Source organism: Muscardinus avellanarius (assembly GCF_963383645.1).
Source record: "Muscardinus avellanarius genome assembly, chromosome: 21".
NCBI lineage: Eukaryota > Metazoa > Chordata > Mammalia > Rodentia > Gliridae > Muscardinus > Muscardinus avellanarius.
Genome location: NC_137807.1, coordinates 25,026,720 through 25,048,058, shown reverse-complemented (window position 1 = coordinate 25,048,058; position 21,339 = coordinate 25,026,720). Strand labels below are relative to the sequence as shown.

At 62.6% G+C, this 21,339-nt stretch overlaps 1 protein-coding gene across 1 annotated transcript; it reads left to right on the top strand.

Annotated features, from left to right (window-relative positions):
* Positions 1-1,344: 1,344 nt before the first annotated feature.
* TOP3B (DNA topoisomerase III beta) lies at positions 1,345-17,070 on the top strand (the record flags this gene model as incomplete). Its single annotated transcript, XM_080717631.1, has 17 exons — positions 1,345-1,414; positions 1,911-2,042; positions 2,981-3,087; positions 4,383-4,457; positions 5,373-5,569; positions 5,958-6,114; positions 6,400-6,513; positions 7,731-7,821; positions 9,302-9,456; positions 9,573-9,678; positions 10,008-10,154; positions 10,255-10,428; positions 11,502-11,630; positions 12,101-12,250; positions 12,523-12,623; positions 13,052-13,253; positions 16,595-17,070. 17 exons carry the CDS (start codon positions 1,345-1,347, stop codon positions 17,068-17,070), a joined length of 2,583 nt encoding a protein of 860 aa, XP_080573757.1.
* Between the last annotated feature and the right edge of the window lie 4,269 nt (positions 17,071-21,339).

Below are 21,339 nucleotides of genomic sequence, written 5' to 3'. Positions count from 1 at the left end.
TTGGTGGGGTGAGGCATGGCACACGCTTCTGTTAAAGTCAGAAGGGGTTAGGAGCCACCCCAACCGGCTGGATAGTTCCAAATTAGCAAAGTAGCATGGAGACAGATGTGAATGGGTGTAAGCGCCGCAGGAATGTGGGAACTTCACGCTGCTCACCTGGGGTGCTCAGAGGCAGGAGCGGATAAAGGCTTGAAGCGCAGGCTCTGGAGCACACAGGCCCAAGTCCAAGTCCTGCTGCTGGAGTGCTGGCCTCTGACCCTCCATCCCCACTGGAGCTGCTGGGGCAGGACAGCGGCAGGACTGCCTACCAGCTAGCGTGGCATCTACACCACAACTGCGGGCAGCGCTAACTGACACGGGAAGCCACCAGGGAAGGATCTAGAACACAACTGTTGTCCTCCTTTGGGAGAGACAGGAAACCCCAAAGCCTTCAGAGGGCAGGCTCCCTCTGCTGCCAGCTCTCCTGGCCTCTGGCTCCTCTGAGTGAGAAAACAGGAGTCCCTCGCCTCGGGACCTCTGACTTGGTCAAGCCAAACTTCCCCAGAATGGAGAGCAGGGGCCATGGCTGCTCACTCCTTCATTCAGCAAACATTCCGTGCGTGCTGTGCGCCAGAGACTCGGCAGCAGCCAGACCCATCACGCCAGGCCTGGTTCTAGAGGGCGCCACGGCCTAGAGCGTTACTCTAGAGACTGATGGGAAAGAGTGACGTTGGCGGAGCTTAAGGGCAGGAACAGCCACGGTGCCATCTCTGTGAGCACAAGCCTTTGTTTATTTGTGATGATCAAAGAGACAGCATCCTGGAGATGTAGCTCCCCAGACGCTCGAGGCTCCGGCTTCAGTCACCTGCATCTCGAAAAAGAGAAAGAGAAAGAAAAGGTTCAGGTGGGCGTTCTGCTTGGCCAGCGGGTGTTAGGTGACTACCAGGCCCAGAAGGCTCTAGCAGATGCCAGTGGTGCTTGAGACATGAGGCCGCTGGTGTGTGCTTGGGCAGGGGAGGCCATAACCGACTGCAGAATGGGAACAGCGCGTGGTGGGCTGAGGCGGAGGCCTCTCCCACGAGCTCCAGGGCTTAGGAGAAAGCGGGTGCTGAGAGGACTTGGCAGGATGCGGTGGGCTGGGGCTGTCTCAGTGGGGGAGCACTGCTCAGCCTGCGCAGCCCTGCGTTCAGTCCCCAGTCCAAGTGATGATAATGTTTTCTGGCTTGTAGTGCGGGCTGGTGAAGGCGTTGCTGTTTTCTGAGTGTCTTGTCTTGCCTTTAGGAGCCAGTGACGATCACTGTGAGTCCAGGAGAGCGGTCTCTGAGCTTTCTCACTGCCGTAGTCCTGCAGCCGGGCACTTCCGTGATGAAGGTTGTGCTCATGGTGGCCGAGAAGCCGTCCCTGGCTCAGGCCATTGCCAGGATCCTCTCCCGAGGTAGGAGAGGCCCGCGCTGGCTTCTTGGTGGCCTTTCTCCACTCTCCAGGTCGTTTCTCAAGGGTCGCTCCACCCTGCCGAGGCTGATAGGGTCCAGGCAGCAGGTGTTAAGGGAGCATCTGCGGGAGGGAGTCACTCGGCGTGTGTTTGCTTCCACACCTGCCCAGCTGGGGCTCCCAGGAAGAGAACAGCCTAGTCCATGGGGAGGCAGGAGGTGCCGCCTTCATCAGAGGGCAGGGCCAGTCCTGGCGTGCGCTCAAGGGCAGGACCAGCCCTTGGGCTGACATGGCTGGGACCCGCCCAGCCCAGGTCTTTAAGGCCACGCCATGGGCATCGTTGGGCCGAACACCGCTTCTGCATGCAGACTCTGCACCTCGTGTCACTTGAGAGCGGCTGGTGGGCTGGGCCCTGCCCTGGCGCGCTGAGATGCTGGGCCCTGGAGGGAGCGGGACTGCCCTCCCGGCTCTGGCTGCAGCGCCATCTCTGCTTCTCCCAGGGAGCATGTCCTCACACAAAGGGCTGAACGGGGCATGCTCAGTCCACGAGTACACAGGGACCTTCGCTGGTCAGCCCGTCCGCTTCAAGATGACCTCTGTCTGCGGTCACGTGATGACCCTGGATTTCCTGGGTGAGCCCCCATCCTGCTGAGGGGTGCCCTGCGTGGCACTGGCCAGGGTCCGGCAGGTCAGGGAGGAGGGCTGGGGGTCCCGCACGCCACATGTACCTTCCTATGAAGGAGGGGCCGGCAGGTTCCACGCAGCTGCTGCTCCCTCTGGGGGGACTTTGTCTGTTAGTCACATGGTGGCTGTCCTGTTCTCTTAGTGTCCTTGGAGAGGCCAGCAGTAGAGACCTCTGGGCCGTGTGGTCAGCAGTGGTCCAGCCTGGCTCTGACCCATTATTCGTCCATTTTCCATTTTTACAACAGAACGCGGGAGGCAGGCTAATTTTCTAAAGAAAAGAGGTTTATTATTCATTTAACTCTGGCTGGGTGACAGCCATCCCTTCGAGCCCCGCTGTGAGTGGGGAAGGGCGCCCCACTTCCCAGGCCTGCGGGGACTCCGGTGGCAGGCGGCAGTGCCCTCGGCCTGGGGCCTGGCGCGGGCAGAGCCTCCGTGCTCTTGCTGCCCAGAGACTGCAGCAAAGATGGTGGGGCAACTGGTGTAGGGCCAAGTGTGCAGGCCCTGAGCAAGGTGGGCAGCGGGCATGGGGAGCCAGGGTCGAACATAGCTCTGCCTGGCCCCTCCTTGCCAGGCTGCAAGACACGGAGCCCGAAAGAAAGCCAGCTGTAGGCCAGGCCTGCGAGCGCGGCCATCCACCAATAGAGAAGGTGGTGCTGCCAGGAGGCCCGTGGAGGCCACCCTCCAGGGAGCCCTGGGTGCCCGTTGGTGGCTATGAAGAGCAGGGCGGGAGGAGCCAGGAGGTCAGGCCCTGCCAAGTGAGTGGCTTAGAAAGGTGCTTTCAGCCGCGGGACTCCAGAAGCTGGACCACTGTCCTCCAGGCTGTGGCGATCATGGCTGAGCCCTGGCAAGCTGTGAGTGTGACCGCGTCACTGCGCTGTGGTTTCAGGAAAATACAACAAGTGGGACAAGGTGGACCCCGCCGAGCTGTTCAGCCAGGCGCCAACGGAGAAGAAGGAAGCGAACCCCAAGCTGAACATGGTGAAGTTCCTGCAGGTGTGTGGCCGAGCTGCCGGGGGGCCACCTCCTGCACCCCACCTCGGCCTCCCGCGCTGTGAGCGCCCCCTGCTGGCTCTAGGCACCTGCAGCCTGGCTCCCATCCTGGGCACCCCGTCACTGGGTCCTGGAGAGCAAATGTTTAGCTTTGGTAACGGTTTAACTGAGGCCTTTTCCCCAATTTGATAAAAAAAAAAAAAAAAAGGCAAGCCAGGCATGGTGGTACACGCCTGTAATCCCAGGGCTTGGGAGGCTGAGACCAGGGCCTCGCAGGTTGGCGGCCAGCCTCAGCAACATAGTAAAACCCTGTTTCAAAATAAAAAATAAGGTACCTGAGAGGCTGAGACAGGAGAATCATGGGTTCAAAGCCAGCCTCAGCAGCTAAGCAAGGCCCTCAGCAACTTAGTGAGGCCCTGTTTCAAAATTAAAAAGCCTTGGGTATAGCTTGGAGGTAGAATGCCTCTGAGTTTAAGCCTTTGTACTAAGATAAATAATATGAAATAAAATAGGCCTGGTGGTATAAATCAGAGGTAGAATTCCCTGCGGTCCATGTTCAGTACCACAAAAAAATGCATACGTGTTGCTGGGCGTGGTGGTGCATGCATGTAATCTTCGCGCTTGGGAGGCGGAGACAGGAGGATCGCGCTGGTTCGGAGCCAGCCTTGGTGGCTTAAGAGACCCTGTTTCCAAATAAAAAAATATTAAAAATAGGTCTGGGAGAATAGCCCGGAGGTAGAAGGGCTTCCAGGAACCCCAGTACCACCAAAAAAAAAAAAAATGCATACGTGTTATGAAATATTGGAAAATATAAATAAAGAGAAAGGAGAAAAAGAATTCACAGCCACATGACCCAAAGTAACCACCGTCAATAATTAGGGCGATCTTATTTCAGCTCTTTCACTACCCCAGGTTTTTGTCTGCTTGCTTTGTTTTGCTTTCGGTGCTGGGCGTTGAGGGCAGAGGCCTTCTACACCTGAGCTAAACCCGCAGCCCTTATTAGGTAGCAGGGCCTCAAGCTGCTGGGGCGGGCCTTGAACCTGCATCCTCCTGGCTTGGCCTCCCAGGTACTGGGGTTACAGGCATGCACCTCTGCACCCGGCTTTGCTATTCAGTTCTGGGGTTAAGAGTATATTGCAGTTACCGTTCTGCAAACGAGCAGTTCTGAAGGAAACTCCTTTCCGAGTGGCCGACACTCCTTTGGGGCCAGGCAGCAAGGCCCACGCTCCGTCCCCCAGGGGGCCCCCGCCTGTCCCGGGCCCGCTGTGGCAGACGTGGGTGACCATGCTGTGTGGCAGGTGGAGGGCAGAGGCTGCGACTACATCGTGCTCTGGCTGGACTGTGACAAGGAAGGGGAGAACATCTGCTTTGAGGTGAGTTGACCCGTGGCTCTCCTGTGCCTTCGCACGGCGCCCAGCCAGCGCGTGGTCCGCCATTCCCCGGCTGAGTAGTGTGCCTTCCCTGTGTACATTGAGTCGCAGGCCTGCTGAGGGGGCTGAGGGAGCTTCAGGGTGGGCGGCGGCTCGTCACTGTCCTCCGGGTGGTGGTCGCCTCAGCACCACGCTCCTTCCCGGCCTTTCCCCTCTGCCCAGCACCCTCGCCCCAAGGAGCGCTCCTGTTGGAGCAGGTGGCGGCGCAGTTGGGCCCTGCCTGGCGCCTCCCCCACTGTGTGTGGCAGGCAGCCAGTCTCCCTGTGCCTCTTGGGCGGTGGCCTCTCGCGTCACCCAGTGTTCCTCTGGGTAGGAGACATCCCAGTGAGGTGGGGACCTGCCCCTGGTTGTAGTGCAGCTCCCCTGCAGACTCACCACAGGCTTCAGGGGCCCTCTGCAGACGCATCTTCCCATCCCTCCCTCAGGCCCACCCAGGGTCTTTGCACCTGGGGCGGGGGCAGCTCACGGGCTTCCTCCTTCCAAAGGCACTTCTCCCCACCAGCAGGCTGCGCAGGGCTGTAGGGTGGCCCCCGCGCACAACCATTGGTTGTTGACCTGCCCGCTGGGCCGGGCCTTCCCGCTCTGCCCTCGGCCTCTCCCTCTTCACTCCTTCCCTTTTTCCTCCAGTCCCTTCCCAGGAAGGTGGGGCCAGGCCCAGTGGGGTAGCCATGGGGCCCGGGAGTGCATCTGGCTTTGGGGGGATTGAGAGTGGTCAGAAGAGGGGCCGGTGTGGTGTGGCAGCCAGAGGGGCAGCTGGAAGGAGAGGGAGCCTGCGGGAGGGCTGGAGAAGAGCCAGAGCGATGGAGGCCGGTCGTGGTGGGAGGGCCGGCCCCACCTGCAGCTCAGCCCCTTTGCCAGGTCCTTGACGCTGTCCTGCCCGTCATGAACAAGGCCCCTGGCAGCGAGAAGACGGTGTTCCGGGCCAGGTTCAGCTCCATCACCGACACAGACATCTGCAACGCCATGGCCCGCCTGGGCGAGCCGGACCGCAACGAGGCGCTCTCGGTGGACGCCCGCCAGGAGCTGGACCTGCGCATCGGCTGTGCCTTCACCAGGTACACAGCGTCCTGTCCCCTGTCCCATCGGCGCCCCGGGATGCCTCGGTTGCTCTCTGGAGCCCAGATGAGCCACGGCAGATTTCACATGTTGAAAACTGAAGATAACAATGTATATACTTAGCTGGTGTGGGTCAGCGAGCTGCGTGGGTGGCGGGTATGGTCGACAGGCTCCTGGCCCCAGATGGGGCAGCTGCTTGCTCACCACTCCCTCCCGTGCACACGGATCCTTCTTTGACGGCCACGATGCTCGAACGCTGACTTCTAGGCAGGTGGCAGCCACCTTGTGCCACCTGCCAGCGCGGCCCACTGAGCCCCGGTGGACTTCCAGATGACGGTGTGTCAGTGACATCTGACCGCGCTTCCTCTTCCCACCCGCCGCCTCTAGGTTTCAGACCAAGTATTTCCAGGGGAAGTACGGTGACTTGGACAGCTCTCTCATCTCCTTCGGGCCCTGTCAGACGCCCACGCTGGGCTTCTGCGTGGAGAGACACGACAGGATCCAGTCCTTCAAGCCGGAGAACTACTGGGTGCTGCAGGCCAAGGTTCTCATCCCTTCGCGATCCCACTGGGTCTTTCCAGGTCTTGCTGAGGATCCTCTAGGTGGCCAGCTGTACCGGGCGCGGCCTCGGTGGGCGGGGCTGGTCAGGCCTGGAGGAGTGGCCACCCTCTCGCCACCGCCTGCTGATTCCTGGTGGGGTGGGTGTCAGCCTGTGTGTCTCTAGCTGGACAGGCAGCCATGAGACCGTCGAGTGGGGACGGTTTCCTCCTGGACGGAGACGTGCTCCTCTGCCCGCCGCCCTCTCTCACCTGTTGGGCTCCTCCTGCAGGTTGGCACTGATAAGGACAGATCTCTCCTTGTGGACTGGGACCGGGTGAGAGTGTTCGACCGGGAGATTGCGCAGATGTTTCTAAACATGACGAAGCTAGAGAAGGAAGCCCAGGTGCGCACCCGCCCACACCTGCCACGCCGGCCTTGAGTGGGGGGGACCTGGGAGGCTGCTGGCCAGAGGAACAGCTTGTTGCCCCGGTCACATCTTGCTCTCTGAAGCAGACATCTGCTTTGAAGGAGGACCAACTTCTCACACACGCACTCCTAAGATGTTTCTGCTGGGGGGTTAGGGGGTTAGCTGCAAGGCCCAGCGCCCCCATTCCGTATAGGACGCTGTCCACGCCTGCGACCTGCCAGGCCCTCGCTCTCCTCTTCCCAGGAGGCGTCTGGGCAGGACTCCATGGCACACTGATGTCCCTTTTCTGAGATACGGACACTGACGGCTGTGGGGACCTGTGTGCAGGTTGACAGGAGGCCCGGGTCACACGGCGCGCCTCTGTGGGGCTTGACGAAGGGCGGTGCGCCCTCTGGAGGCTGTCGCAGGGTGGGGCAGTCACAGTTATGGCAGGGCGCTCTGAGCTCGACAGGTAGACAGCAAAGCAGCCGCCAACCCAGCTGGCGCCCACCTGTGCTCCCGACAGCCCGTGCGTGCCACTCGGCCCCGGCTTCAGTCTCAGGCTTCCTGAACGTCTCTACAGCTGCTCCATGCCCACAGCATCCATGGTATTCCTCAGAGAAGCAGCTCCCCGCTGGGCCGCACCCCAGGAGCCCACCGCCTCTGCTGCCACAGCACAATGGGCTCGCGTTAGCACCCGCTGGGCAGCCTGGAACCCGGAAGGTGCTGCCCTGGCCAGTCTGTGCAGCTGGCGAGGCCGAGGCTGCGCTGAGCTGCTGGGGTCGTTTTTGCAGTAGGCAAAACAAAGCCATCTCTTGAGCCCGAGCGCACCCGCCCGAGGTGGGAAGTTGGCGCTCACCACCAAGCGCGGCCCGCAGGTCTTCCAGCTAACTAGCTGTGTGGTGCTTACAGAAGCCTCACTGGTGGCCGGCAGTTACAACGTACGGTGTTTCACACGACAGTCCTGACCCGGGGCTGCCCTGGTGCATCGGGACGCATGGCAGTGTCCGGCCCTGTGCCATCCCTTGCTGGCCCAGGCGGCGCCCGCCGTGGGCTGTACACGCGCCCCCTTCGCACTCCTGGGCTTTTCTCTTCGTGCATCCTGGTCTGAATAACATCCGGTCCAGGCTCCAGACTGCCGAGGGGCGCAGGTCTCGATTCCCTCCGCGGTGGCCTCTCCCCTCCAGAACCGCTCAGTCTGTCCCTTCTTCCAGGTGGAGGCCACAAGCAGGAAAGAAAAGGCCAAGCAGAGGCCACTGGCCCTGAACACCGTGGAGATGCTGCGAGTGGCCAGCTCTGCCCTGGGTGCGTAGGGCCGTCTCCTAAGCCCCAGGCCGCGTGTGTGCATTTGTGTGTGCTGGGGATGGAACCCGGGGCCTTCTACTGCCGGGTAACCCCCACCCTCTTTTCTTTGTTCGGAAATGGGGTCTTGCTAAATTACTGAGGCTGGCTTGGAACCTGCCACCCTCCTGTCTCAGCCTCCCGAGTACTGTGAGCGCAGGCGCGCCCCCACGCCCGGCTCTCCCGAGGCTTCTTGAGCCAGGCTCAGGGCAACCCTGGAGCCCCGTGCAGGGCGATGTCCGCGCTGGCCAGGGCTAAGTGTGTCCCAGGCAGCAAAGCCCCTGAAGGCTTCTGGGCTTTGAGCCGCCTCAGATTTCACTTACCTTCAAGTTCCAGGGTAGGAGCAGGTCGTAACAAAAGGAGGGTTTCCTCTCGTTTGATGGGTAAGACTCAGTAGCTCCTTTGAACTCATGTGGGAAGAAAAGCGCGCGGCACAGGGCTGCCCGGGAGCTGGCAGCGCAGCCCCTCTGGGTCCGCAGAAGGCAGCGAGGGCGCTGGTGGCGGCTTCGTAGGACTCGATGGCCCCGTGGCTGCCGCGGGGATGGGATCCTGGGAAGCCGCTCTCAGGGCAGGGCCTTCCCAGTCTCTGGGTCAGCAGAGCCCCCCACAGGCCTCGCCCTGGAGGTCCAGCTCCAGAGCCAGACTGCTGGGCTGCCGCGGGGGCACTTCTCTCCTCGGGAGGAAAAGGGCAGTGAGGTGACCTCTCTGGCTGCTCTAAAGGTTCCGTGATGTGCGATAACAGATTTTAACAACGGCAGTGGCCACTGGATGCGATGACACACACCTATAACCCCAGTGCTTGGGAGGCTGAGCAGGAGGAGCGCAGGTTTGAGGTCAGCCTCAGCCACTTAGCAAAACCCTCTTTTAAAACAACAAGTAAAAGAAACGGGATAGGGTGTAGCTCAGAGGTAGAATGCCCCTGGGCTCAATCCCCAGGACCAAGAAGAAAATCGCAGTGCTCCTGAGCCACTGCCGAGACTGAGAGTGCTCGGGAGCCACTGCCGAGAGGCCGTTGGGACCTCAGAGTCCCCAAATGCTTCCGCTGGTGCTGGGAAAGGCCTCCCGGTGAGCCAGCATCTCGGTCCCGGTCACTAGAGGGCCAACTGGCAGCCTCCAGTCCTGGGTAACCTCCCTCCCTCCAGGAGCCATGGGCGGCGATGCCCCTAGTGACCCCTAGCTGCACGCCAGCCTCTGCTGGCCAGGGTCAGCTGCACGAGCCCTCCCTCAGTGGCCCCAGTGTGCAGGACGGCACTGCAGGGCCCAGGACTGAGCAGGTACACTCTGTCGTCTTTGCGGAGGCCGGGGACAGGCACACTGAGGCCACATCAGCACCGTGGCCATGCTGCCGTGGCTGCAGGGGCCTTGGAGCTCAGCATGCCTGCTCAGAGCCCCCTCGCCCTCGCCCAGGTGGGTGCCCCCAGCCGCTGAGCCTCCTGTCTCACAGGCATGGGGCCGCAGCATGCCATGCAGACGGCCGAGCGGCTGTACACACAGGGCTACATCAGCTACCCGCGGACAGAGACCACCCACTACCCTGAGAACTTTGACCTGAAGGGCTCTCTGCGGCAGCAGGCCAACCACCCCTACTGGGCAGACACGGTGCGTGGACCCCCTGCCCCCGCGGGGCCCGCCCTAGGCCCTCAGCACAGGTGGGCACCTTGCCAAGTCCGGACTGACGGGCAGCGTGCCAGCCCCACCTCTGCTGTCCTCTGCAGGTGAAGCGGTTGTTAGCAGAAGGCATCAACCGCCCCCGGAAAGGCCATGACGCCGGTGACCATCCCCCCATCACCCCCATGAGGTCGGCCACAGAGGCGGAGCTAGGTACCTGGTGCCTCCCGTCCCAGCCCTCCTCAGGCCCCAGGTGGGATGGCCGAGGACAGGAGCGCAGCGCAGCTGACCAGGGAGAGGCCCTGCAGACAGCCTCGGGCGTGGGGTGGGCCTGGGAGTGGACAGGGCTGGCCGTGGCTGTGCCTCCCAGGTGGCCATGCTGGGGACCCTCGTGCCGAGGCCGACCTGGAAGGGAGAGCCGTGTGAGGAGCTGGAGCACCGCGCGTTCCTGTGGGAAGGCTGTGGCCATGCCTGGAAGCAGCCCTGGGGAACAGGGGGAGGCCCTGTGGGGATTCCGTGTGACTGGCTGTGGGCCTCCGCAGGGGGCGACGCATGGCGGCTGTACGAGTACATCACCCGGCACTTCATTGCCACCGTCAGCCAGGACTGCAAGTACCTGCAGAGCTCCATCTCCTTCCGGATTGGGCCCGAGCTCTTCACCTGCTCGGGGAAGACCGTCATCTCGCCAGGTCAGCCGCGGGCGGGCCTCCCTCCATCTTCACAGTGGGCGGCGGGTCCCAGGACAGGCCGCCTGGGACAGCCCTGAGTGGCCGTGCGGTGTCTGTCCAGGCTTCACGGAGATCATGCCCTGGCAGAGCGTGCCCCTGGAGGAGAGCCTGCCCACCTGCCAGAAGGGCGACTCGTTCCCCGTGAGCGAGGTGAAGATGCTGGAGAGGCAGACGAGCCCGCCCGACTACCTGACAGAGGCCGAGCTCATCACACTCATGGAGAAGCATGGAATCGGTGGGTGCGCCTGCCCAGACGCCGGCCTCCCCAGGACGGCCAGGGCTGCGGTGATGGACGCCGGCCAGCCTCCCAAGGATGGCCAGGCCAGGGACTGTGTTGAGGGTGCCGCCCCATCCCTCCCCAGGACAGCCAGGGGTTGCAGTGATGGGCACCAGCCTGTCCTCCCCAGGATGACCAGGGGCTGTGGTGATGGACATCGGCCTGTCCCTCCCCAGGACGGCCACTCAGGAAGCAGCTTCCTGGCACTCAGGAAGCTGCCGGGCCCAGCACCAGCCTGGGGGCCGGCATCTGGTATCTGGTGGGCCAGCGCACGACCTGCCAATCCGGGCACCCCCGTGGAAAGGCGCATGCCAGGACCTGGCTTCCTGGTAAAGGCCAGGTGCTCCTGTGAGCAGCGGGGCCAGCACGTGCTGACTGGCAGGCACGTGCTGAGGGTGTCGCCCGCCTGCACTGACCATGGCAGAGCGAGTTTCCTTTTCGACCCTCTGACCAGCAAGCTCCAAATGCCTCAGTCCACCTTGGCCTTCCCCACCAAGGAAGTTCTGAGGTGGGGGAGCCGCAGCCCTGGAGCTGGGGCCACCTTGGATCCTGAGCTAGTCAGCACCCCTGAAGGGTGGCCTGACTCCGGGAGTGGGCAGGTGCCACAGTCTCCAGGTAGGAGACGCCAAGGAGATTTTTTTTATTGGTATGGGGATTGAACCAGGGCCATTCTGCCTCTGAGCTACACCCCAGCCCTACTTTATTTCTTGCTGAGGCTGTCCTTGAACCTGTAGTCTTCTTGTCTCAGCCTCCCAAGTACTGGGATTATAAGCATGCACCACCATGCCTGGTGAGGAAGTCATCTTAACAGTCGTAGAAGCAGCTCTGCCACCTTGGCAGAGTCCCTTAACCTCTCGGCCTGTCCTCGGCTGTCAAGCTAAGATCCCCCAGGCCCTCCGTGGTGCTGCACAGGTGCAGGGAATCAGGCACACAGCACTCCCTCTTGCGGGCTCCCCGTGATAGGTGGGTAGGCTGGAGCCTGCGTTGGCCGACTGGGCAGACTGAGGGACGTGGGGCCGTGCCATGTGCAGGGACTGATGCCAGCATCCCCGTGCACATCAACAACATCTGCCAGCGCAACTATGTGACCGTGGAGAGCGGCCGCCGGCTCCGGCCCACCAACCTCGGCATTGTCCTGGTGCATGGCTACTACAAGATCGGTGAGTGCCGAGGCCCGCGCCCTGTGGCCTGCGGGGCTCCTGCTCTCCCTGGCCATAGCTCTGCCGCCTCCAGATGAGCCGAGACCCATCCAAAGCCCTGCTAAGGCACACTGATGGATGGAGGGGAAGCAAGGGCTCTCTTCTGCAGCCCTTCTCTAGGTGGGCCTGGGGCCTCGAGGGCCAAGGCACCCTCAGGCCTCCCCTGGAGGTGCCCTGGGCCCGCAGGAGGCAGAGGGGCAAGCACAGACCCGGCCCGAGGACATCTGTAAAGCGGCCCTAGATGCAGGCTGACCCTGGCCACTGTGCACAGGTTTCCCTGTGGGGGGCTGGGAGGGCTCCGGGCCACCTGGTGCCATCAGCTCTGGCTGAGCAGCGGGACAGAGGCCAGGACGGAGGCTCTGCAGAGCTGGAGGGGGAGCGGGTGCCAGGCCTGGGTGCCGGGCTCACTGCAGTGCGCCTGTCTGTCACAGACGCGGAGCTAGTGCTCCCCACCATCCGCAGTGCAGTGGAGAAGCAGCTGAACCTGATCGCCCAGGGCAAGGCCGACTTCCACCAGGTCCTGGGCCACACCCTGGACATCTTCAAGAGGAAGTTCCACTACTTTGTGGACTCCATCGCCGGTAAGACGGCCTCTTCCCTGCCCTCCCTGAAGGACCCCTCTCTGTCATGGCCGCCAGCACCCCGGGGACCGAGGCACCTCCGAGACCTCTTACCAGATCTGGGCTGTGGTGCATGGCCTCGCTGCTCATCAGGGTTAAACTAACCAGGCCAGTCCACACGACACAGCACCAGGAACACACCCGCCCCAGGGCCTCCACCACGTGCGGGCCTCCTCTCTGGCTGCTAGCGGGGCTGGGAGCGAGGCTGAGATGCCGCACTCTGTCGCCCCCAGGCATGGACGAGCTGATGGAAGTGTCCTTCTCGCCCCTAGCAGCCACAGGCAAGCCCCTGTCGCGCTGCGGGAAGTGCCACCGGTTCATGAAGTACATCCAGGTAGGTGAGGAGGCCCAGCGCCTCGAGCTCCCTCAAGGGAGCCGTGTCGCCGGTGGGCCCTGCGCTGTGTCAGTCACGCAGAGGCAGAGCTCTGTGGGTCCTCAGGCAGCATCACTAAGAGGCGCGTCAGCTCCTTCGCTTCCCCGAGGCCAAGGAACACGTGCCATTAGACCACGTGACACACGTCGCTGTGATTCCTAACCCTGCATTTCCCACCATCATGGCCCTGAGCCGGCCAGGGCTGCGGAGCTCCCTATCTCCATGTGCGGAGGCCCTGTCCTGAGCTTGTGGCCGGCTCGGGAGGGTCCTCCTGACAGAGCATTAGGCTCTTAGCGCAGGCCACGTCTGTGCTCTGTGCTCTGCGTGTGGGGAAGAGGCTGGCGGGAGGTCGGTGCCCAGCAGCCTCCTGCTCTCCTGGCACTGCCTAGGCCAAGCCGAGCCGCCTGCACTGCTCCCACTGCGACGAGACCTACACCCTCCCCCAGAGCGGTGCCATCAAGCTCTACAAGGAGCTGCGGTGCCCGCTGGATGACTTCGAGCTGGTCCTGTGGTCCTCGGGCTCCCGGGGCAAGAGCTACCCGCTGTGCCCCTACTGCTCCAACCACCCGCCCTTCCGAGACATGAAGAAAGGTGAGCGGCCTGCCTGGCCCAGCCACTGTGGTCTGTCCAGCCCAGCCCAGCTGCGCCCGGCCATACCCCAGGGCCCGGCCAGACCTCCCTTCGCTTGGTTCCGCTCGGCTCGCGGGTGACCAGACAGACAGGGCACCTGGGTCACCTCAGGCATCTGTCGGTGGCGACTAGGAGGCTTGCTTGTGTGGGATCTGGGCAATGGCAAGTGAGAAGCTGCAGATAGTCCCCTACCACAGACCCCTCACATCAACCACCCTACCACAGACCCTCAGTCACCACCTACCACAGACCCTTAGTCACCACCTACCACAGACCCTCAGTCACCACCTACCACAGACCCATGTCACCATCTACCACAGACCCATGTCACCACCTACCCCAGACCCTCAGTCACCACCTACCACAGACCCATGTCACCATCTACCACAGACCCTCAGTCACCACCTACCACAGACCCTCAGTCACCACCTACCACAGACCCTCAGTCACCACCTACCACAGACCCTCAGTCACCACCTACCCCAGACCCTCAGTCACCACCTACCACAGACCCTCACCACCTACCACAGACCCATGTCACCACCTACCATAGACCCTCAGTCACCACCTACCACAGACCCATGTCACCATCTACCACAGACCCTCAGTCACCACCTACCACAGACCCTCACCACCTACCACAGACCCTTAGTCACCACCTACCACAAACCCTCAGTCACCACCTACCACAGACCCATGTCACCATCTACCACAGACCCTCAGTCACCACCTACCCCAGACCCTCAGTCACCACCTACCACAGACCCTCACCACCTACCACAGACCCTCAGTCACCATCTACCACAGACCCTCAGTCACCACCTACCCCAGACCCTCAGTCACCACCTACCACAGACCCTCAGTCACCACCTACCACAGACCCTCAGTCACCACCTACCACAGACCCTTAGTCACCACCTACCACAGACCCTCAGTCACCACCTACCACAGACCCATGTCACCATCTACCACAGACCCTCAGTCACCACCTACCCCAGACCCTCAGTCACCACCTACCACAGACCCTCACCACCTACCACAGACCCATGTCACCACCTACCATAGACCCTCAGTTACCACCTACCACAGACCCTCAGTCACCACCTACCACAGACCCTCAGTCACAGTCTACCACAGACCCTCAGTCACCACCTACCCCAGACCCTCAGTCACCACCTACCACAGACCCTCACCACCTACCACAGACCCATGTCACCACCTACCATAGACCCTCAGTCACCACCTACCACAGACCCATGTCACCACCTACCACAGACTCTCAGTCACCACCTACCACAGACCCCTCAAATCACTACCCTAAGAGACCCATGTCACCACCTACCACAGACCCTCAGTCACCACCTACCACAGACCCTTAGTCACCACCTACCACAGACCTTCAGTCGCTACCTACCACAGACCCTCAGTCACCACCTACCACAGACCCATGTCACCATCTACCACAGACCCTCAGTCACCACCTACCCCAGACCCTCAGTCACCACCTACCACAGACCCTCACCACCTACCACAGACCCATGTCACCACCTACCATAGACCCTCAGTCACCACCTACCACAGACCCATGTCACCACCTACCACAGACCCTGAGTCACCACCTACCACAGACCCCTCAAATCATCACCCTAAGAGACCCATGTCACCACCTACCACAGACCCTCAGTCACCACCTACCACAGACCCTTAGTCACCACCTACCACAGACCCTCAGTCGCTACCTACCACAGACCCTCAGTCACCACCTACCACAGACCCATGTCACCATCTACCACAGACCCTCAGTCACCACCTACCCCAGACCCTCAGTCACCACCTACCACAGACCCTCACCACCTACCACAGACCCATGTCACCACCTACCATAGACCCTCAGTTACCACCTACCACAGACCCTCAGTCACCACCTACCCCAGACCCTCAGTCACCACCTACCACAGACCCTCACCACCTACCACAGACCCATGTCACCACCTACCATAGACCCTCAGTCACCACCTACCACAGACCCATGTCACCACCTACCACAGACCCTCAGTCACCACCTACCACAGACCCCTCAAATCATCACCCTAAGAGACCCATGTCACCACCTACCACAGACCCTCAGTCACTACCTACCACAGACCCTTAGTCACCACCTACCACAGACCCTCAGTCACCACCTACCACAGACCCTCAGTCACCACCTACCACAGACCCATGTCACCATCTACCCCAGACCCTCAGTCACCACCTACCACAGACCCTCAGTCACCACCTACCACAGACCCATGTCACCACCTACCATAGACCCTCAGTTATCACCTACCACAGACCCTCAGTCACCACCTACCACAGAACCTCAGTCACCATCTACCACAGACCCTCAGTCACCACCTACCCCAGACCCTCAGTCACCACCTACCACAGACCCTCACCACCTACCACAGACCCATGTCACCACCTACCACAGACCCATGTCACCACCTACCACAGACCCTCAGTCACCACCTACCACAGACCCCTCAAATCACTACCCTAAGAGACCCATGTCACCACCTACCACAGACCCTCAGTCACCACCTACCACAGACCCTTAGTCACCACCTACCACAGACCCTCAGTCACCACCTACCACAGACCCTCAGTCACCACCTACCACAGACCCTCAGTCACCACCTACCACAGACCCATGTCACCATCTACCACAGACCCTCAGTCACCACCTACCCCAGACCCTCAGTCACCACCTACCACAGACCCTCACCACCTACCACAGACCCATGTCACCACCTACCATAGACCCTCAGTTACCACCTACCACAGACCCATGTCACCATCTACCCCAGACCCTCAGTCACCACCTACCACAGACCCTCAGTCACCACCTACCACAGACCCATGTCACCACCTACCATAGACCCTCAGTTATCACCTACCACAGACCCTCAGTCACCACCTACCACAGACCCTCAGTCACCATCTACCACAGACCCTCAGTCACCACCTACCCCAGACCCTCAGTCACCACCTACCACAGACCCTCACCACCTACCACAGACCCTCAGTCACCACCTACCACAGACCCATGTCACCACCTACCACAGACCCATGTCACCACCTACCACAGACCCTCGGGCTGTCCCTCCCACAGAGCTGGCAGGGTGGGTGGAGGCAGGAGGGTGGGCTGGGCGGACCTGCCGGGCAGGCCCAAGCCAGGCCTGGAGCCCAGAACTCAGATGAGTAGAGGGCTGGGGGCGGGCATGGGCCTGGCCGCAGGCGTCACGGGCCCCCTCCCGCAGGCCTGGGCTGCAACGAGTGCACGCACCCCACCTGCCCTCACTCCCTGAGCATGCTGGGCATCGGCCAGTGCGTGGCATGCGAGGGCGGCGTCCTGGTGCTGGACCCCACCTCGGGCCCCAAGTGGAAGGTGGCCTGCAACAGGTGCAACGTGGTGGCCCACTGCTTCGAGAACGCCCACCGTGTGCGCGTGTCCGCCGACACCTGCCCCGCCTGCGAGGCCGCCCTGCTGGACGTGGACTTCAACAAGGCCAGGTCCCCACTCCCGGGCGGCGGGACCCAGCACACGGGCTGCGTCTTCTGCGACCCCGTGTTCCAGGCGCTGGTGGAGCTGAAGCACGCGGCCTCCTGCCACCCCATGCACCGGGGCGGGCCTGGCCGGAGGCAGGGCCGGGGCCGGGGCCGGCGTCCCCCGGGGAAGCCCACCCCCAGGCGGCCGAAGGACAAGATGTCAGCCCTGGCGGCCTACTTTGTGTGACAGCCTCCAGAACCATTAAAACACATCTGTCTCCCCGGGAGCCCGCGGCTCAGCCTTTGCCTTGTTGGGGACCCGTGGGGCTGGCCTCTCCCCTGCCCACGCCCGCCCAGCAGTGACCACAGGGTAGCCCTGGGCTTTAGGGGACGGCTGCTGGCGGGGGAAGGTGAGCACCGCGTCTACAGGGTCGGAGGCCAGCAGCCTGGTGCAGCCGCGGGACTGGGAGAAGGCGTCTGGGGTCTGGCTCGGGGTCCCCTGGGCCTTGTCCACCTGTGGCTCCCGGGCTTGGCATGCGGTGACTTTGTGTGACTGCGGCTTGCCAGGGCCCATACTGGTTCCCGTGGGCACAGTGAGCGCTGACCATCCCAGGCGCTGGGCACCTACCAAAGCCAGCCCCCTGCCAGGCTTAGGAGTGTCCCAGGAACCGCCTGCCTGGGCCCAGGTGCGGGTTTCAGGTTGCCCCTCCAGCAGCCCGAGCCAGGCACCAGGCCTCTCTGCACGGTGACAGGGGTTCGGGCAAACAGCCTTCCAGACTTCCCTGTGGGGCGGCCAGAAATGGTTCGCACACAGACCCCTGCCTCCATGGTGGGTCATGGTCCCTCCCTGAACAGGTGCACCCTGGAAAAACCCGCTCCTGCACCATCCTCACAGCCAGAGCCCGCCCAAGCCCGAGGGCGCAGCTCTGGGTCCCCCACAGCTTGGGGAAACACTCTAGAAGCCGGATTAGGCTAGGTGAGCGGTGGGGGGAGTGGGGAGCTGCGGGCAGCGGCCCGGAAGGTGCCGAGGCCTGAGCTGTGCAGGGAGGGACTCTCACATGGGGCCACCCCTTCCACTCCAGGCAGATTCTGACCCTAGGAGGCCGCCGCTGTTGGAGTGCAGGGTCCAGTCACCTGTGTGGGCCCAGGGTGGTCGCGGGACTATAGAAGCAGCAGAGGGGGCTGAGAGATGGCGGCAGGAGGGCTTGACTGGCTCTTGCCGGCTTGAAGAGGAGAGCCCAGCCGAGGAGTGTGGGCCTCTTAGACGCCGGGAGAGCTGAGGGCCTGGCCGTCCCCAGAGCTGCCCAGGAGGAGCACACACTGTTGACACCGGGGGCTTGGGACCTCCAGAACTGGGTGGCAGATCTGTGTTGTATAAGCGTCCAGTTGTGTGGACACTAACGCAGCCTTTAAATGTAAGGTGGGAGAAGGGTGTGGTGGCACACGCTTGTAACCCCCTAAGTGGGAGGCTGAGGCAGGAGGATCACAGGTTCGCAGCCAGCCTCAGCAACTTAGACCCTGTTTCTTTTACTTTTTTTTGTGTGTGTGTGTGGTACTGGGGGTGGAACCCAGAGGCTTTCTACCTCTGGGCTATACTCCCAGACCTTTTTTTTTATATTTTATTTGGAAACAGGTTCTCACTAAGTTGGTGAAAGCCTCACTAAATAGCTGAGGCTGGCTTCGAACCTGTGTGATTCTCCTGGTGAGACCCTGTTTCAAAATAAAAAAGACTGGAGATGTCTCTCAGAAGTAGAACGCCCTTGGGCTTAATCCTCAGTACTAAACAAATTTTTTAAAAATGTAAGGTGAGCCCTGGGCACGGAGCCCTGCCCCGGGTGGGGCGCAGATGTCCCCGTTAAAGGAGCCGCGGTCAAGGGTCTCTGGCCGCGAGGCCGCCAGGGGGCAGCAGAGGCCCGGGCCCGGGGGCCCGACTGCGCCTGCGCGGCCGGCGGGCCCGGGACGGGAAGTGGGCGGGGCCGGCCCGAGCGGCTCGGGGCGCGGAGCGGCGGGAGCAGGTGAGGCCGCGGGTGGGTCGGAGGCTGGCGGGGCGGGCGAGGGTCAGGTGCACGAGGGTGAAAAGGGGCTGAGGAGCCCGAGGCAGGAATAGGGGCCTGGGGAGGCCGAGGCGAGGCGCGGACCCTGGGGTGTAGGCGTGGCGTGGGGCTGCGGAGCCCGGGGTGGGGCCGCGGGGGTGTGGCCGAGCCCGGCCCGCCCGGTGGGACCGCGCGGGGAGAACCGCCAGGGGTGGCCCTGCGGGACCTGCCTCGCCGCCCCGGCCCCGGTGTGGCAGGGCTCCTGGTGCGGCGCCGGGCTGCGGCCGCCTTTGCTGGGCGGAGGACAGCCTCGGCCTGCCCTCTGCGGGCCCCACTGCGGCTGTGTCATCCCGGGGAGCCCTTGGCCGCTCTGTGCCGTGGGGAGAGTGCGGCTGACTGTGGGTGTTCGCACGGGACCCCGCGGGCGCCCGGTGGACGGCAGTGGAGCCTCCAGCCTTCTGCCGGCGGTCCGTCCGTCTGCCTCTGGCGCTCCCGGGGCAAGGCCTGTGGCCAAGCCGCGCTCCCGCACTCTGAGGGCGGCTAGCTCGGTCCCGGCATTTAAGCCATTTCCGTGCTGATGTCAGTTTCCTCTTCTCTGCAGCCAGTTGAGGGGAGGCCAAGTCACGGCACCAGAAGACCCCTGGCCCTCCTGCGACCTCAGCCAGCGCTCACCCTCTGGGAGCCCTGAGCCCGTGGACCGGGCAGCATGGCCGGGAGCAGTAAGTAAGCCTAGCACAGCTCTGAACACCCCGCGCCGCCCCCGCCCCCGCCCCCGCGTAGACTGCGGGGGTTTATACCAAGCCACGCCCAGGGGTTGTTGTGCAAATATGCACTGGCTGAGCTGGTGAGGCAAAACGGGTACACTAAGTGTTCAGATTTTTTTTTTTTTTTTGGTGGTACTGGGGTTCCTGGAAGTCCTTCTACCTCCAGGCTACACTACCAGACCTATTTTATATTTTTATTTGGAAACAGGGTCTCCTAAGCTAGCGCACACGGCTGGCTTTGAACCTGCGCTATCCTCCTGTCTCCACCTCCCAAGCGCGGGGATTACAAGGGTGCGCCACCACGCCCAGCCTAGTGTTCAGATTTTAAAAAAGCTTTGTATGAGTGGGGTGGAACTCAAGGTCAGTGGCACCAAGGAAGACAGCGTGCCGGTCCTAAGTGGACAAGGCCAGCGGAGCTGGAGAGCTGGGGTCACAGGAGAGACTGGTCCTACTTCAGGGGAGGGAAGTGGCGGCTGCCCTGGGGCTGTGGACACAAACACCGGAGCCAGAGCGCCAGTTCCAGAGTTGGTGGCCAGGAGGAGTGGCCAGGGACAAGGAGGGACGAGGACTTCCCAGCCTTCGGGGCACAGCAGGGCGAGTCCTCCACGGCAAGCCCCCAGAGACCCTGGCAGGTCGCTCGGCTCATGCCACGGCCTGCGCTGTCCAGTGGCCACAGTCACAGCAGGCCGCCACGAGGCTCCAGAGGTGGCACAGGAGGCGGGCTGGGCCTCAGTGGCACCCAGGGCCCGGGCTAGTGTCAACGCCAGTGCCCTCAGGCTTGTCACTGTGCTGCCAGCCGGTGAGAGGGCCACGGGGCTGTTCCAGAGCCCAGAGTTCCCTGGCCAGCCTGGTCTCGGCCAGCCGCCCTGGGTGGGGGGAACTCAGTGCCCCCGTGCCCACCCCGCCCTTGGCAGCTGGCACAGGTGCAGGCACGCCCCTCCCTCAGCCTGCCCTAGTGTGGGGACCCGTGCCCACACCAGTACAGCCGGGTGGCCTCAACCAGGCCCAGCCCTGCCTTCCCTTGCCAGCCAGCCCTGCTCTCCTGAGCCTGGCTCCTCCAGGATCCCGGAGCCCTGGCCCTGTGCCCGCCTGTCTATGGCTCGCAGGGCTGCCTCCGCTTCCCCCTGGGCTTAGGCTGTCTCCCTCCCGCCGCCCTCTGCATGCCTTTCTCTCTAGGTCGTGGGCTTCGGAGGACAGAGAGCGCTTTGCTCCTGCCCATGCTGCACGCTGGTGCGCATCAGCTTTGGGCATCTATTAGGAAAGGAGGGACGAGGAGGGAAGTTCCTGTCCTCTGCCCAGCTGAGCCCCGGGGAAGGAAGGCTGTGCCTGGTTCTCGCCTCTGGCCCCAGCAGGCGGGAGCTCTGGACACACTGCCTCCCTAGCAGAAGTGGTCCACCAGTGTGGCCGGAGAGTACGCCAGCTGTCCCCTGGGGAGACTGGGCAGAGCTCTGCACATGAGCAGCCCCCCCCCCCGCCTCTCTGCCCAGCATGCCTGGTACAGATGGCCGATGGGCCCCGTGCCAGGCGCTGGGCACAGAGCACAGGCAGATTTCCTGGCTCTGTAGTGCTGCTATAGTCAGGGTCTGTGGTGCCAGTGCAGAGGAGAGGGGCCATTGCTCAGTGGTCATGGGCAGGTGGGGGCGGGTTTCTAGCACAGAACCCTCAGGCCGGGAGGCAAGGAAGGCCCTGTGTAGTACCCAGCGGGCCTTCCTTCCCCAA